The following is a 17,659-nucleotide window of genomic DNA, read 5'->3' as shown; positions in this document are numbered from 1 at the left end:
TGAGGTCTCGGCAATGCAGCTAAACATCCACGAATGACTGGTCTGAGAACCCCCTGCACTCATTTCACTAGTGACCTTATGTCTGAATTCAACTCAGGTGAAACAAACACGTCAGTCAATCAAAGACCACAGACAGCAAGCGGTCGAGCAGGAAAGAGCTGCAGGAGGGGACGAAGTAAAGGAAGAACAAAAAGCAGGAGGCAATTGATGGGAAGCTGAGCTGGTGGGAAAGTGAGGCAGGCAAAAGGGGAATAAAGCTGGGGTTAGAACCCATCACGCTGCCCTTCTGCACAGACCTGGCACACAGTCAAGGATGCCTCAGTCCTCCAGGGTGGGGTAGGATGTGGGAAGGCTGCATCCCTCCTTGTAAAGTAATTGCCATTTGAGCCCTGGGTACACATATCTTCTCCCCCTTGATTGGGAGAATCCTCTCTCTCATGTCCCTGTGCCGGGATACAAGACACTCCCTCCTCATCTCTTCCCACGTTCCTTTCCCATCCCCTGGGCTAGGGTCCAGGCCTCTTCATCTGCTCCCACTTCCTGCTTTCCCCATGTCTCTGTGCTGGGCTAGGAGTTCCCCTTCCCAGTCATTCCTACATTCCCCCCGGAAGAGCCCTTCTTCGCCATGCATGCTCTGCTGAAGGATGCTGTTCCTGGCCTGGGGAGCTGTCGGGGGATGACAGAACAGGGTACACTGAGGTAAGAACGAAGGGCAGGGACAACAGTTGGGCGATGGGGCAGGGTGACATCTGGGATGACAGGAAAGGGGAGCAATGGGGTAATTCAAGTTTCTCCCCTCCCTTGGATTTGTAGGCTGGGGAAGCCTCATATTTGAACCCCCATCTCCTCCACCACCTGAACCCTGCTCCCCTTTGGGTTCTACAGGAATCCCACCTCCCGTGGATCACCAAGCTGCAGAGACAATACAGCAAGGCCTGGGTGAGTCTGTCAGAGCGCAGCCATCACACCGACAAATTCCTCTTCCTCTTCCTCTTCCTCCCAGCTTCTTCTTCAAACTCTGTGAGAGAAACAAGACATGCCAGAAGCCAGCCTCCCCTTCCCCCCACTCTCCAGGGCAGCAAACCCTGGCCAAGAGCACCCCTTGGTGGCTGGAGAGAGGCACAAGGCGAATCACAGCATGCTGAGGATGTAGCTGCGCCAAGTAATTCCAGGATATAAGCCTCTTCCGCCCATGGGCCTCCAAGCCCATGGCACCTGCACTAGTAGGCCTTAACGGGGCAGATACCACCAATTCGCCTAGTCTAGTGTTGGCCTTTCTTAACACAGCAGTGATTGACTTTGCAACCTTAATGTTCTTTTAGCACAGATTTTTCAGAATGTAAATTTCTAAGTTTTTAAAACATTTAAAAGCCAACAATTTAATCACATGGAACCATACTGACTGTCCTCTCCACCTCCCTATGGGTCATCAGCAGGGTTGTGATCTTTAGATTCACAGCACAGTCCTCTAGGTTGGAAGTAATGGCGTAACTGGTAGCAGTAAAAGTCTGTTATCTTCTCTGTGGATCTGCCACTAGAAGGGGATGGAGACACATACTTTGCCGGGGGGGGGGGGGGTTCACAGCTATTTGTTAGACAGCAGAGGAATGGTGAAACTCTGGACTCTTGGGTTCTGTAAACTTTCAAGTTCTGTAGGGGAGTGTGCTCTAGTGGTTACAGATATTTTCCCACAACCTCTCCCTGTCTTCTTCTACCCTTGTCCCCATTCCTGCCCCTGTCCTCTCCCTTGTTGCTACCCCCTTGGCAGCTTGCTCTCCTTCTGTCCAACTCCTGTCCCTGTCCCCCCATTCTAATCCTCCCCTGGCTCCTGCCCTTGCCCCATCCTCCCACTCCTGCCCTTGTTCCCAGCTCCTGCACATCTTCCCCACCACGCCCCACTCTTATCCTCCCATTTCCATGACTCTAGTCGTCCCCCTCCACCATGCTATTACCCTCCCTGTCCTTGGTTCCTGCCCTCCCCACCCTTGCTCCTGTCCCCTCACATCTGTCCCCTTCTGCTCCTGCTCCAACTTCCCTCCCCCCCCTTTGTATTTGAGACAGGCAGCTTCCTCCTTCTCCTCCATCCTGCCTCGGTGCCAGCAGGAGCACTGACAGTGTAAGAGGGACTGTATCCCTGCTCTCAGCTCCTGTGCCTGGAGCCACAGGGTATGTGTATGCTGTACCTGGGAGGTGCAATTTCCAGCTCAGGTAAAGTATACGTAGGGTGACCAGACAGCAAATGTGAAAAATCAGGATGGGGGTGAAGTGGAGTAATAGGCATCTATATAAGAAAAATCCCCGAATATCAGGACTGTCCCTATGAAATCAGGACATCTGGTCACTCTACACATACGTGTTAGCTTTGCTCAAGCTAGTGTGTTAAAAATAGCAGTGCAGCGGCTGGGCTAGCCCACTGACTATACATCTGCTATCTCCGACGGGGCTGCCATCATACTGATATTGTCAGCACGCTAGCTCTGCGTGAGCTAGAATGTGTATGTCTCACCTGGGAATGACAGCGGCCAGCTGCAATGTAGACATAGCCACAGCTGGGTAGCTCCATGTAGAATAAGTAACCAGGAGTTTTGGAAGGGCTGCACACCGTCATGCTTCAGCACTAATGCCAACCTTTAACAACTGGAGAAACTGGCAGGTTATCCTGTGACTCCCTACCTGCTAGGATTCTTGCACCTCCCTCAGAAAGATCAGTGACTGGCCGCTGTGGGAGGCAGGACACCGGAGAACGACCTTCCCAAGGACCCAGTCTTGCTAACCCCAAAAGTTCAAGAATTGTGAGTCAGATGCCCCCCAAATCAGGAGATTAGCCCCAAAATCACAAGCTTTTTTATAGCTAATATTGTAGTTTTGGTCTGTCTGCTGATTTTTGAACTCCCCCGGCTCAGCCCCAGTGTAGTGTGTGTGTGTGTGGGGGGGGAGCATGGGGTGCAGTAAATTTATATACTAAGATGGCCTTTGTCCCCACTACAGGGCTACCTCTGGCTGCCTGATGGTACCCCAAAATTATAATTAATTAATTCTGTGTCCCCCCAGACTCACACTTGCCCTTTGCCCCTCAGTGAACCACTGCTCCCCCTGCATCTCCAGGCATCCCATGCCCCCTTCCAGACTTGGGAATGCACCAGGAATGGGGGTGGGGGAGGAGGAGCAGAGAGCAGACTGACCTATTGTTCACAGGAGGGGAGGGAGGAAGGTGAAGAACTGCCCTGAGCTGCTAGGTGCTTTCTAGTCCCTCCTCCCCCGCTGTGAGAATGGTGTTGGCTAATCCCTCTAACTCTTCCCCTACCCAAAAACTCCTTTGGAGTAGGGGGAAAGCTCGGCCTGCTTGCTGCAGCAGTCATGATTGGCTGCTCTTTCCCAGAAGCAGCCAATCAGAGGGGGCTCTACCATCCATCCCAGGCTGAAATTCCGATGCGGGTGGCAAGGCTGGCTGGTAGAGTTGGTAACACTGCAGTCCCTGCCTCTATCCGGCTTGGTTCGCAAGATGTTGCATTGTACAGAGTACCGGGATGGAGTCCTTGGGCCCTCTGAGAGAGACACACAGAGCAGCATCTGAGACCCAGAGTCCAAGGGTCTGCCCTGCCCTGCTGGACAGGAGGTTAGGGTATCTGATACTGGCTGGGACAATGGCAGGAGGGCTGAGATGCTTATATAGCTAGTGAAGTGCCAACCCCTGCTTTATTTGGTTTGTTATATTTTCATCGAATGGCTCACAGTCTGGCCCTCCATGGACTGTGTGCATGTGTTTCACAGATTAAGCTAATTTCCCCTTTTGTTATACAATCATATCCCTTCCAGCCAGCTGGGGGTCCCTTGTTTAAGAATAATGCGAGCAGATTGGATCGAAGGGAGACCATCTGCTCAGGATCACAGGACAAGTGGCTGGAAGGGAGTCTGTAATGACATGTTTCAGAGTAGCAGCCGTGTTAGTCTGTATTCGCAAAAAGAAAAGGAGTACCCGTGGCACCTTAGAGACTAACAAATTTATTAGAGCATAAGCTTTCGTGAGCTACAGCTCACTTCATGCATCCGATGAAGTGAGCTGTAGCTCACGAAAGCTTATGCTCTAATAAATTTGTTAGTCTCTAAGGTGCCACGGGTACTCCTTTTCTTTTTGTAATGATATGTTCACTTGCAGTTATGCTGTTCAGCCACTAGATGTCTCTGTGGATTGTATAGCATTCCAGGCAGGGATGTGGTTCCTGGTAAACAAAGGAGACAAAGCTGGGGCTCAAGCTGCAGGGAAGCGTGGTTGTGCTGTAGTTGTAGCTGACTTGTTTAATAAAAGTCTCCTGTTTGAGATGGACTGGGTCCCCATATATCACGAAGCTAGCCAATGAGGCACTTAGATACTACAGTGACAGGCACTGTATAAAAACTTAGCTGGGACAGATAGATCTTCCTTTAGGGGAAAGGAGATGGATAGGAGACTTATCTAGGCTGAGACACTTCTTCTTCCTCCATCAGGAGCTGCTACTGCTGCTCCACGTATGGGTGAGTATGAGGATATGTGTGCTGTTCCTTCACAGTAGCAAGCCGGGCAGGAGGGGGAGTGGGGAAGGTTCGAGGCCGAAGCTGAGTAGTGAAGTAGAGGGAGAGGTAGAGTAGCAGTAGGGATAACGCTGCTTTCCTGATTCTAGTAAAGCTCCTTGTTCAGCTTTCTCTGTGATTCTTTACCGCTCTCACCTGACAAATGGGAGGCCCTGAAACTCCTCAGTCGGAGCTGGCTCCTCCTCCTGCACCCACAGCAGATTACCCTGACTGGTGAGTCCTCACTGCACCCGCCTGAGAGGAAAGGGAGCCCTGGGGAAGACAGGAAGAAAAGGAGGACCCCACCCTCTGCTCTCTGCAAAGGGGCGGGAATGGTGTTCCCTCTTTCTCCGCCTTAGTTTAACCCCTGGCTAGAGGCAGCACAGCACCCCCTGCTGCTCAAAGCTGGGGGACAGGAAGCATAGCAAAGAAATTACTTGAGTCATCTGGCTCATGAAACTGTCTTTCAAACTGCATGCTTGCACATGCCCCGCCTTCAGCCAGTGGCCTCAACTACCAGAGGGGTGGGGCTGATGGGAAAGGGAGGGTTAAGTAACATTCTCTCTTCCACTTCCTCCCTCCCCACGATCTGCTGCTCCCTTCAACGCTAGATTTGACATTACATTTGTACAGGTCTTTCCTCTGGTCACCTGAGAGCATTAGCTTTGCCTGACTCCTCCTGCCCCAGGAGCCGCCCTCCTCCGTGAGGCCAGAGAAATGCAGGCCATCAAGTGTGTGGTGGTGGGAGATGGGTACGTACCCTTCTATTTTTTGGTGGGGGTGGGGGAGGGGAGGGCAGAGAAGGGGGAAGGTTGTTTCTTGGTGACATTTCACCTTCTTTGCTTTTGACTTCTTCTGAACTGCTTTCGCTCTCTTTCTCTGCCAGGCAGGGCATGCAGGAGGGCAGCCTGCGACAGAGGTCGTGTGTTATTTCGGGATCGGGGACGGGCATTTTCCGGGGCAGGTGTAAAAGGCCCACTGAAGCAAGAACTATTTGTAGGTTGGCCGATCTCCCCTAGATGAAGGTGTCGCCTCTACGATGCCTCCCACACTGCAGCTATTGCTGGTAGAATGGGAGTCAGGTTTAACATACAGTGGGGAAGATTGTGGTTTCCCTTCTACTGAGCCACGCCACAAGCCATCGGTGGGGGTGACTGACACATGGCAGTGATGCATGGATAGCGCCGTGGGTCCTCTTCTGTGGATCTCAGAACCTATGCTCTCTCCATGAGTTGTCCAGGAGATCGTTCAGTGGGACTCCCATGGATGCAGCAGGGAGGAGATGTTCCTTTCCCCTTTGCCCCTGAGACACACGATGCCCTCCATCTGCCTTAGGTATGTGAGGCAATGAAACCCTGGGCATCTGAGCACAGCATAATCATAGCCTGGCTTATCCATCGCTTGGCCAGTGTGCACCCTGCTGTCAGTGGATATGGCCCAGGCAAGGCCTTCAACAGCAGGAACTTCCTCAAGCCGGGCCCCAGTGGGCTGCTGCCCCTGCAGGGGCACTAGGAGACAAGCAGCCAGGGCCCAGGAGAGCATCTGCGAGGCGGGAGTAGTGTCTGGCACTGTGAGGGTTAAACCACTTCCAGGCTAGGAGCTGGTGATGCTGTTATCTGGGGCAGCTATCAGCTATCCGTAGCATATGAAGTGACATTTGCAGAGGCCCTGCACCCGCAGCCACTTCCTCCTTTCAACTGGCCCCAGGAGGAAGTTTGCAAACAAACGATCAAATTATAGAAACCACCTTGGAGGCAGAGGCAGGCGAGCGGGTGGGGGAGGGACAAAGAAATACAGAGCAAACCCCAAACGTTGGTACTTGCCAGGAAAATACCGTAAAGACCAGAAACTAAGGGCTACAGAGCTGTACCTGAAACCACCTGCTCAGGAAACACCCTGGGACTAACCCCATAGGTGCCCCACAACCTCTCCCCAGAACTCTGCTAACCCCCCAACACAATGCCAGTACTCTGCCCCATAACTCTACCACCCCCAGAGCCTCCCCCATGACTGTTAACCCCATAAACTCTATAGCTCTGCTAGCCCCATATCCCCCCCACTGACCTCATCACTGCTTCTCAACACAATAATCCCATAACCCTCCCCCATAGCTCTGCCACCCCATATCCCTCCCCACTGACCCCATCACCACTTCCCAACACAGTAATCCCATAACCCTCCCCCATAGCTCTGCTAGCCCCATATCCCTCCTTCAGCTCAACGGCTCTATCCCCATAACCGGCCCCCAGCACAGTAACCCCATAACCCTCCCCCATAGCTCTACTAGCCCCATATCCCTACTTCAGCTCAACGGCTCTATCCCCATAACCGGCCCCCAGCACAGTAACCCCGTAACCCTCCCCCATAGCTCTGCTAGCCCCATATCCCTCCTTCAGCTCAATGGCTCTATCCCCATAATTGGCCCCCAGCACAATAACCCTATAACCCTCCTCCAGAACTCTGCTAATTCCATTGCTTTAAGGTGCTGCCACCCACCTGGGAGGCAGGTCAGTATTGTTATCTCCATTTTACAGATGGGGAAATGGAGGCACAGTAAGGTTATATGACTTTCCCAAGGTCACCCAGCAAGTCAGAGCTGGGAAAGGCCAGTCCATTAGCCATTAGGCCATCCTTCCCCTGTTTATCCTGGCTGTGATTCCTTTCTCTCTCTGTAATCTCTTTTTTCCTTCACAGTTGGCTCCTTTGCCCTTCACTAGAGATGGTTGGAAACTTTTCTGTGGAACCTTTTTTTGTGTGACAGAAAATGCCAATTCATTGAAATGCTGTCTCGAGTCCAGGATGGAATTTCTGGACACAAAGAGAGCCTGGTTTCCCCCAAATATCCCATAGCCTAGTGGTTTGAGCACTCAAGCTGTGGGGGACATAGGTTCAAGTCCCTGCTCTCCCTGCATTTCTTTGAAGTCCCTTTGGCCTGGTCTCTCTCACACTAGTGCCCTCTTCTGGGATTGGGATGGGTTGGGATGTGTTGTGGCTCTGGCCACCTAATGCTCCACCATGCTCCATTGAAAGAGGGGTGGTGCTGGTGGCCTGCAAGGGTAGGTCTGCACAGCAAAGAAAAACCCGTGGTTGCCCGTGCCAGCCGACTCGGGCTTACAGGGCTGTTTCATTGCTGTATAGACTTCTGGCCTTAGACTGGACCCCGGGCTCTGGACCCTCCCACTGTGCTCCAGCTCGAGCCCAGAAGTCTACACAGCAAAGAAACAGCCCTGCTCTGTGAGTCTGAGTCGGCGGGCACAGGCCAGCTGCGGGTGTCTAGTTGCTGTGTTATACAGGAAGTCAGACTAGATGATCTGATGGCCCATTCTGGCTTTAAACCTTATGACTCTATGAGAGGAGAAGGGGAGGAGGGGGGAGGAAGCTTTGGCTGCTTGCTCAGAAGCCCCAAGAGCAGCCTCGCTGCAGGCAGCCCTGCTCATGAGTGCTATGTCATGCTGGAAGGAGCATGCAATGACGTTTGGTAGGTAGCCTCAGGAAAGCCAACATGGTGCCGTGCTCATACAGCGTGAGGTGTCCTTTCCCTCGTACTGACGCCATGTCCCAGCGTGGCATTAGAGGGTGCTGTCCTTGCGGGGGTGCCATCTGGGCAATTGCATTCTTTTACTCTACGTTGTCACTGCTGTATCAAACAGACATGTATACTCCTCCGTCTCCTGTCAGAAATTCTTTGTTGCTGTGCACTGAAAAACAGCCGCTGTGCTCTACCCCAGAATGGCTGCATTTCAGCTGAGTGATCCCTGTGTAAGGTCTGTAAAATGCCTCAACTTTCAGGCTAGAAGACACTAGAGCAATGTGACATCTTCTCTCCTTCCCTTTCCCTCTAACATCTTAACCCTGCTTGTACAGTGATTAGGGCTGGGAATCTGGTTTCTCTGTTCTTCTCCTCCAGCCCTCTGCTATGTCTGGCTTTCTGGCCAGGGAAGGCATGATACCACGTCCCCCCCGCCCAGCAGGAATCACAGTAACAGGTCCTGGGTGTGTTTTCTGTCTCTTTCAGAGCTGTGGGTAAAACCTGTCTCCTCATCAGCTACACCACCAATGCCTTCCCAGGCGAATACATCCCCACTGTGTGAGTATCCAACGGACGGGAGTCTGGGGGCCAGGCAGAGGGCAAGCAGGAGGGCAGAGGAACACACAGCCATCGGGAGGACCAGCTCTCTGCACCCATAAGTCAGTACTGGGTCAAGTCTCGACACCAGAAAGCTGTTCATTTGTAGGCTATGGGGCTGTCCGGTATCTGGATAGTCCCAGCCTTCATTTCACCAGCTGTGAAATGGACAAGGGGCCTACTTCATCATTGCCCTGTGACTCTTTTACACCAGGAAGCTTGACCTAAAGGGACCACAAGGAAGACATAAGCCCTGGCACCGGGAACCTTCATACCTGGGGCAGAGCCAATTCTGTGCTGCCTCAGGGGGAACCCTAGCTGTAGGGGACAGGGTAAAGGATGCAAGGAGCGTGTCCAGGCAGCAAGGTGCAAGGCCAGAACAGATCTGCACCACTGCAAACTCCTATAGGGGCCACTGAAGCAGGGATGCAATTTAGGATGGCCCCAAGCACAGGCTACTAGCAGCTCTTGATTAGGGATGGTGCAAGCTGACGTTCCTCTCTCCCTTCACCACCGCTGGCATGTACCCTTGTTCTCAGTGAATAGCACCGTACTGCACAAGAAGTCCCACTGAAATCACTGGGGCTACTCCCTGTGTGTGGGGGTAAGGGTGTCAGAATCTGGCCCTTAGGGTTCCAGCTCCCTGGAAGAGCCAGGTGTGTGTTGCTGTTATACTACAGTAGCAAAGGAAAGTGTCTTGGGAAGCTGCATATAAATCACTCTGCAGACAGGGCTGGGAGCACCTGAAATCCTTGCCCTTTGACATGGTCAGTCTGAGCTGAGCTTTTGGCCACGAGAAGCCATCTCTTCTTGGCAGCCAGATTGTGCTGCGATACTGTCACCTCCTGTGTGCCAAACGGTGTGGTGTGTGTAGCTGTGCGACACCTTCTACTTGCTGTGCACCACACCGGTTCGTATCTAGGACCCCTGCCCTGTGTACAGAGAGAGGCAGCCATTTTGTTCTCTGAGTTGGGGCTGCCTGTTCCAGAGGAGACATGCACACGGTGTGCTCCCTCACGGGGACTTTACTTTAGTTCTTTCTTGTTGCTCTTTTCCTTCACTTTAGACTGAGAACTTGTGATTGCTCTCTGCATAGGGAAAAATATAACAAATGGTTTCAAGATGGGAGACCTACAAGGAGCACCTGTGTGGGTGGCAACTGTTCTCTGTGCTGCCAGTGACCCTGTGTCCCAGCACGGTGCCTGGGGATGCTCTGCCCCAAGACAGGAGAGCCTCACTGGCTATAGGCATTAGAGATACCACAGCATGTTTTGTACGAGTAGGGGGGCAAGCCATGGTGTCCTGACCCAGTTGCAGTGGGGGTTTGGCAGGGACCACGGTCCTGTGTGATACAGAGAAGGTGGATGGCACGAATCTGTTTAAGAGGGCAATCTGGTGTTTAAAATAAAAGGGTGCAGACGAAGGCTCAGAGAGCACAGAGCTGGAGCGGGGCATGGGGAGAGCTTGGCAAGGGGAACTTGAGGGGAAGTAAGAGATTGGGACTTCGCAGGCAGGATGGAGCCCCAAAGGCAGTGGGAGAAGCTGGAGCTGGGAAGGATTTTGGGACAGCTGGGCTATGGGGAGGTAGGTTGCGGTGGGATGGGTGCAGGCATTCGGTGAGCCAGCAGCACTGGAGCACTGCAGGGGGGTGTCTCTTTCCTTCCCGGGCGCACCAGGAAGAGGCTCGTTGTCGCCATGGCCTCCTGTCCCCTGAGCTCTCTTCTCCCTGGTTTGAGGAACCAACTCTCTCTCTCTTTGCATTGCAGGTTCGATAACTATTCCGCCAATGTGATGGTTGACAGCAAGCCCGTAAACCTGGGGCTGTGGGATACAGCTGGGCAAGAGGATTATGACCGGTTGAGACCCCTCTCCTATCCGCAGACGGTGGGTCATTTCTCACTGTGCCCTGCTCCCCCACTCATCGCACCCAGGGTGCATTCCCTTGGCAACATCTCCTCCCTGTGCTGGAGAAGTCGGACTTACTATCAGCCTGTGATGGAGCTAGAATTCCTCTCTTAATTTGCCCCTCTCTCAGAGCTCACCAGCCCCCAAAGACCCCATTCCCGTTATTTTATATGCTATGCAACTGGGGGTCCAAAAGAGTGCAGGGATTATGGGGAATATTTTGGAGAGCCATCTAAATATCATATGGTATCATTCAGCACTAAGGTGTCTCTCACAGGATTTGACTGACTCTGGGCCTTTGCAAATGAGGTATGGAGACTTTCCTGTCTTCTTGTGTCCTGATTGTGAGACTGGAGCGTTCTGAGTCCATGAAACAGAGCTTCTTACCTTTAAGAAGTGGGGATGGTGGTACTTTACTCAAGCTCCATCCACAGTCTGTTAAAACAATCAGCAGTAAAATAGTTAATTGTGTTGTTATGGTCATCAGTAGGATTCAGAGTCAACACACAATAGTGCTATTGTCCCAAGCAGTCTGATTGTAGATTCAGGAAGACAACACTGCATCAGTTCACATTCAGCAGGTTTCCTTCACAACTTGGAAGGGCTAGAAACATAGGCTTAGAGTTGCTGTTTTTAAACTAAAGCTGAAATTCTGCAGTGATGGGGCCACCAGAGAAGTATTTTTCTGAGTACCCAAGTACCCACTGGGTCTCACTCCTGCATTTATAGTGACCAGTTTGAATCTGGCCCCATTTGGCAGAGACCAAAACTGTCCCCATCTGATGGTTGGTTGATGATCTGTGGGAAATGAGTGAGGGAGCGTCAGTCCATTTCCCAGTAGGACAGGAGTCCACATCACAAAAGCTCCACCGCCACACTTAGCAATGATAGATTCCCTCAGTAACAGCGTCAGCTGTTACCAAGGGCTGGCTGCACCAGGAGACTGAACAACCTTCTCTCTCCTCCAGGCGGCTCACAAATGTCAGGACTGAGTTGTACAGATTGGGAGGGATGGAGGGAAGGTGCATGGTGCTGTACCTTTTAGGGGGGGGGATAACAAGAGAGTTTGAGTCTCCAGGGCTGTCAATCCAGCACCTTTCACCGGCCCATCCCTCTCCGATGCTGGACAGAATGCTCCAGCATAGTGCTGGGAGGGGACCCCCTCACGCAATGCGATGTGCACAGCCTAATCCTCGAATGCTGCTGTGTCCTTACAGGACGTCTTCCTGATCTGCTTCTCTCTGGTCAGTCCGGCCTCTTATGAAAACGTCCGCGCCAAGGTAAGCACATCGTGGCTGGTGTGGAGGTGTCTGTGTGGAGAGGGCAGAGGTAGGCACTAACTCGCCCCGTGCAGCTCAAGGAGCCAGTGGGAGCCACACGAACAGACTCTGGCCTTGAAAAAGGAACGCTTGTGCAGTGAGTGTGGGCGGTAACAGCTGATGGATTAGCTGGATCCTGAGAGCTATTTTTCTTTGTGTCTCTCTCAGGAGTAGCTAGAATATTGGCCTACCACAGCCTCTGGGTTGTTCAAGAGAGATTAACGAACAAACCAGGCTAGATTCTAGGGCCCACCAACTGTGCTGCTCCAGGACATGAGAGTGGGTAACACACTGTTCCCGGTTCTTACCTGGGTGCTTCCTTAGCACCCGCCCCCCACTCCTGCCCCTTCACTGCCCTGACCCCAGCAGCTTTCACTGCTGCAACCTGCACGTTCAGGGGGTAACTTTCAACCAAGACCAGCTCAGCACAGCTCTTATGCGTTGGTAATTTCTGGGGCATGGGGATATATTCCCCCAACATTCAGCTTGGGGTGGGGTGGGAACCAACAGTGTATTTCCCCGCAACTTTCAGCTCCCACCTAAAGGGGAGGGAGGCAGCTGGGGGGCGCAGCCTGAGGCTGTTGCATAGCTCTCTCCCTTCCACCACTCCTGTGTCTCAGCTCCGGGGGAGGGAAGTCCCACTATGGGCTCTCTTGTCAGGAGCTTTGCCTCTGGACCCCATCGTGGAGCAGGTTGGAGTCTGGCTGCAGTTGTCCACACTACCACACAGGACAGTGTAGGAGGAAACAGTGGCAGGTGGATTTTATTTGGTGTGTGTGGGTGTGTGTCTTTTTCTCTCTCCTCCCGGCCCCTTCTCGACCTCCCTCTAGTGGTTCCCTGAGGTCCGACACCACTGCCCCAGCACCCCCATCATCCTTGTGGGCACCAAGCTGGATCTCCGTGATGACAAGGATACGATTGAGAAGCTGAAGGAGAAGAAGTTGTCGCCCATCACGTACCCGCAGGGCCTCGCGCTGGCCAAGGAGATCGGTAGGTAGAAGGTCATATTGGCAATATGCTGAGGCCGCTGGGGGAGAGGACGGGGGTGTGTGTGTGTGAGCTCTCCATCAGTTTGGCATGTGCTTCCTTGGTAGGGGATGGGGAACATGGGCAGGATTCCATGAAGCTGAGTGGGAGCTGCTACCGGGCACCTGGAAGAAATGCCAATGGGTGTGTGACAGAACAGGGTATTGGGGGCTCTGGAAGGGCAGGCCTGGCCTTTTATTTTTGTGACACTCTTTGTGAGGAGGTCCCATCCCTCAGCTCCCTGTCTTCTGCCCCTCTTCTGGCCAGGATCTTTTGCTGACACATCCCCCACCAGCTATCCCACCCCGGCCTCTTCTAGCTGGTCAGTCTTTTCTGTGAAAGCCACAGCTGCTCTGCTGGCAGAACCCTCCTCCACAAGTCCGGAAGTAGGAGGGACAGTGAGGTCTTTAATTTGTCTCGGAGAGACCCAACCGCTGCTTCCTCTTCCTGTCCCCGTGATCTGGGGTTTGTGCGAGTGACTCTGGGAAGATGGTAGCTCTGCCCCCACTTTTTTGTTCATCTGTGTGTGTCTCTTTCCCCTGCTCCGCTGCACAGTACAGCACTTCCTTGCCTCGTGTAGCCCCTAAACCCGAGACGTAGCTAGGTGAGAGGCGAGGGGGAGACGCAGAGGCACAAGGTAGGGAGAAATGGGTTGTTTTCAGCTGGGATTTCAGAGAAGAGGGGGCTAGTCAGTGAAGCACAGCCATTCCCCCAGGGACGAATCACAAGCACTCGCCCCCAACCTACCTCCCATTCTCCACACAGCCACCTCATCCTCTCCTCTCAGAGTGAGAATGCTTTCCACTCCACAAACCTGGCCACAAATCTTGACAGCCCGACCAGGGTTGGGGATCCATCAAATCTGTCTCACATGGCTTTGAAGCAGGTTTGGCAGGGCTAGGGCCAAGTCAGTCTCTCTGAGCCTCAGTTCCCCAAATGTGAAATGGGGGTAATAGCACTGCCCTACCTCACAGGGGTGTTGTGAAGATTGATATGTCACTGATTGCGAGATGCTCAGCCACTGCAGTGTTGGGGGCCAGAGCAGACAGACAGAGAGAGACAGATGGATGCATCTGTTCTGGCTGACATTGGCCCCTGAGACTTCTTCATTGATGGCGTCTCTTCTGGGTGAGGACCCTTCACAGTTGCAGGGCTGGGCTGGGGACCTCCTGGATTCACTCCCATTTCCTCCCAGTGATGGTGCAGTCTTCTCTCCTGACAGATTCTGTGAAATACCTCGAGTGCTCGGCGTTGACGCAACGTGGCCTGAAAACGGTGTTTGACGAGGCAATCCGAGCGGTTCTCTGTCCCCAGCCCACTAGACCAAAAAAACGGGGGTGCAGCCTCCTCTAGGGGTAGGTGAAAAAGGGCTCCCCTTCCCTCCAGACCCCAGTCTATCAGCACTAAGGGGATTTGTCTCTGTAAATAACCCCCTTGCCCCTTCTCTCCCTTGAAAGGACCCTGATGCTGCCTGGGGGGTGCCCTCTGCCCTGAAGAAAGTCCCCTTGCAGGACTCCCCTTCCTGCCGCACCACTCTCCTCCTGAACTTCCTGACTCTATCCTGAAGAGAAGCTGCTGTTGTGGCCAGCTTCCCTCAATGGGATCCCAAAACCTGACTCTGACCTGGAACCTCAGTGCTACCTTGGAGACAGGGGTGACCTGTTGTGGGGGATGTGGAGCTTAAGCCCTTCCCCTTAAAAATCAACTCAACATATATGGAAAACTGCAAAAAAGCCCCCCCCTGCAATTTTCCTGCTTGGCCACTAGGGGCTGCTTTGTAGCTGTCCATTACCAGACAAAAAGAAAAGGAGTACTTGTGGCACCTTAAAGACTAACAAATTTAGTCTAAGGTGCCACAAGTACTCCTTTTCTTTTTGCGAATACAGACTAACACGGCTGCTACTCTGAAACCTGTCATTACCAGACAGCGGCTGCCTCTCCTCCCCCTTCACATTGCTTCCCCTGCTCTTCCCCCAGCCTCCGCATAAGACCCCAGGGAGGCAGGAGAGAGGCACAGAGTGGCCAGGGACAGGAGACAGAGCTGATCAGGGCCAGGTGAGGGAGAAAAAAGGCTCTCTTCTCTCCTCACACCACAGCTGGACTGGAATGGGAGGGATGGATGGGGTGGGGAAGGCAGGTTGGAAGGGTACAAGCTGGTGTCACAACCTGCCTCCTCTTGTTATTCTGGACACAGATTCCAGCCCCAGTCCTCAGCTTGCTCACAACACCAGGCTCTGCTGATGCAACAGTGGTTGAAGGTTTCAGCGTCTTGGACCTTTGTACCGCTTGGTGATCACAGCGCTTGTTTGTTTCTGCTGCCTAGAAGGACCAATATGGGTCTGTAGCACTCATTTGTCCTTTTGCACAGCCTCCCTCCCTCCTCCTGTCAATTTCTGTATAGGGAATGAGAGTTAATAAACCGACTGTACTTTCCTGGCATCGGTGTCTTGTGTCCCTTCTCTGGCACTTCGCTGCAAGCTTGGCTGTCCGGGTTTGATGCTGTGGCTGCACCATGCTGGCTGTGGCATCTCTGGACACTCGGAAGGACCACAGCCAACCAGTTGAATCCCTCCTGCCTCTGTCAGACTGGCTGGGTGTCACCGCAGCTGAGATTCAAGCTAGGGACGGTGGCGGGGGGTTCTGAAGGCAATGTCAGCTGAAAGGGTGTGACCTCCTATCTCAGGCTGAGCTGGTAGGTGCCTGCATTTAGCTATTGCTAACCTTCCTTCAGATCTGTCTGTGTCTGTGGGAGAAAGTCTCCTCTCCTCAGGGACCTATCAGCCAAAGGGTCTAGCCTGACAGAGCCCAGGCAAGCCTCTTCCCCAAAGGCAGAGGAAAGGTAAGGCTAGCAAGTCTGTTGTGAGGGGCACAGGAAGGGAACCTAGGACAACCTGAACTTATGGATCCTCTAGAGCACCTGCTGATACGGTCTGTCAGAGCTTACATACTTTCCCCAACGGACCTGTACACACCGTCACTTATGCCTACACCATACAGACACCTATACATACATTGGCACTCACTTACATAGCCAGACATACAGAGAGGTAAGCAGGAAGCAGAGGGTGGGGTGGGAATGAGTCATCAACCAAGGCAAATAGCCCACCGATGTGCTGAAATGAAAACAGATGAGAGCTGCCCCAGCAGGGCGATGGAATCTGCAGCTGACGGCACCTGGATGACTGATTCACTGCAGGGGCGCCAGGAGCCTTGGCTGCTGCTAAGAATAGGGAAAGCAACATTACGTGAGGACTGTTAGGGCAGATTTCAGAGCAGACTTCTCCCGCGCACTGCAGATCCTGGCTCACCCAGGCTTCCCTTCTCCCCACCCCCACTACCAGGAGTCTAATGAGTTGGAGGAGGGTTCAGGACAAAGCAAACGGTAAAGAAAAATCCAGAGGCAGTAATAGGAAAGGGCAGGGGGACTGAATTGAACCAGCTTTCCACCCTGCAACAAGCCTGCATTTGATCTCCACAGGTTCTACCTTGCTTCAAAGGGTTTCACAGGTTAATGTCAGCTAAGGCCAGTAACAGAAAATTCCATGGGTGAAACCCTGGTGGTGGTGAGTTCTACAGGTTACTTCAGGGGTAGCTCAGAGGCAAGGCGCACCTCAGAGACAGCCTGTGGCACTATGTTTCATGCATTAACCCCTGATAACATTCTGTGGCGGTGGGTTCCGCAGATGCCTGCACTGTGAGATGAGGTGCCTGGGCCCAATTCACAGCTGGTGTGAGCGCTGTAGGAACAACATAATGGAGTCTGGTCTCAAGTTCCCTACACACGCATATGTATGGGGGGTGTAAACACCAGAATCTATCACCAACCCAAGCTTTCAAAACTCATGAATCAGGCCCCCCCCAAAAATCATGAGAGTGGCTTAAAATCTGAGGACTCATCCCAGGCTGAGGTGTTGACAGAGGAGGTTTGGGAACTAATTGATAAACTAAACAATGACTTTTTCACACTCCTGAGCGACATAGCTATGTTGAGCTACATTTTAAGTGTAAACCAGGCCTAAGCCAACATTGCAGTCCTTTTATTGCAGCTCAGCTGACACTAAAAGGTTCCAGCAGAGCCCAGAACTGGGATCCCAGTCTGTAGGCTGCAAGCAAGCCGGGAGGGGTTGCAAGGATTAGAATTCAAAATGACCATGACAAATTGGAGAATTGGTCTGAAATCAAGATGAACGTCAGTGAAGACAAGTGCAAAGTACTACACATAGGAAGGAAAAATCAAACGCACAACTACAAAATGGGAATTAACAGGCAAGGTGGTAGTCCTGCAGAAAAGGATCTGGGGGTTACAGTGGATCACAAATGAATATGAGTCAGCAGTGTGATGCAGTTGCAAAAAAAGGCTAATAGCATTCTGGGTATATTAACAGGAATGTTGTACGTAAGACATGAGAGGTAACTGTCCTGCTCCATTCTGCACTGGGGAGGTCTCACCTGGGGAACTGTGTCCAGTGCTGGGCACTACGCTTTAGGAAAGATGTGGACAAATTGGAGGGAGTCCAGAGGAGAGCAACAAAAATGAGTAAACATACATGACCCAGGAGAAAAGAATGAAAAAATTGGGTTTGTTTAGTCTGGAGAAAAGAAGACTCGGGGGCGGGGACCTTATAACAGTCTTCAGCTATGTGAAGGGCTGTTATAAAGTGGACGGTGATCAATTGTCCTCTATGTCCACTGAAGGTAGGACAAGAAGGAATGGGGCTTAATCTGCAGCAAGGGA

General features: G+C 52.5%; 1 protein-coding gene across 3 annotated transcripts; it reads left to right on the top strand.

Moving 5' to 3' along the window:
- Nucleotides 1–5,067: 5,067 nt before the first annotated feature.
- Nucleotides 5,068–15,360, top strand: RAC2 (Rac family small GTPase 2). Of its 3 annotated transcripts, none has more exons than XM_043520373.1 (7): nucleotides 5,068–5,300; nucleotides 8,564–8,635; nucleotides 10,441–10,558; nucleotides 11,797–11,859; nucleotides 12,729–12,888; nucleotides 14,147–14,279; nucleotides 15,119–15,360. In XM_043520373.1, the coding sequence occupies exons 1-6, from the start codon at nucleotides 5,266–5,268 to the stop codon at nucleotides 14,275–14,277; spliced, it is 579 nt and encodes a 192-aa protein (XP_043376308.1). In that variant the 5' UTR covers nucleotides 5,068–5,265; the 3' UTR covers nucleotides 14,278–14,279; nucleotides 15,119–15,360. The 3 variants fall into 3 exon arrangements, with proteins under 3 accessions (XP_043376308.1, XP_038236485.1, XP_043376317.1); XM_038380557.2 differs by having other exon boundaries at nucleotides 5,078–5,300; nucleotides 14,382–15,360; XM_043520382.1 differs by having other exon boundaries at nucleotides 5,079–5,300; nucleotides 15,113–15,360.
- Nucleotides 15,361–17,659: the final 2,299 nt, after the last annotated feature.

Source organism: Dermochelys coriacea, chromosome 1, assembly GCF_009764565.3.
Source record: "Dermochelys coriacea isolate rDerCor1 chromosome 1, rDerCor1.pri.v4, whole genome shotgun sequence".
Classification (NCBI taxonomy): Eukaryota; Metazoa; Chordata; order Testudines; family Dermochelyidae; genus Dermochelys; species Dermochelys coriacea.
The sequence above is the reverse complement of the archived record's forward strand: the minus strand, read 5'-3'. Positions and strand labels throughout refer to the sequence as shown.

Excerpts from the sequence above, each read along its gene's own strand:
- RAC2 (XM_043520373.1), top strand. The coding sequence starts at position 5,266 with ATGCAGGCCATCAAGTGTGTGGTGGTGGGAGATGG. Across the intron at positions 10,559-11,796 it reads CCCTCTCCTATCCGCAGACG|GACGTCTTCCTGATCTGCTT; the intron begins GTGGGTCATTTC and ends GTGTCCTTACAG. Across the intron at positions 12,889-14,146 it reads CGCGCTGGCCAAGGAGATCG|ATTCTGTGAAATACCTCGAG; the intron begins GTAGGTAGAAGG and ends CTCTCCTGACAG.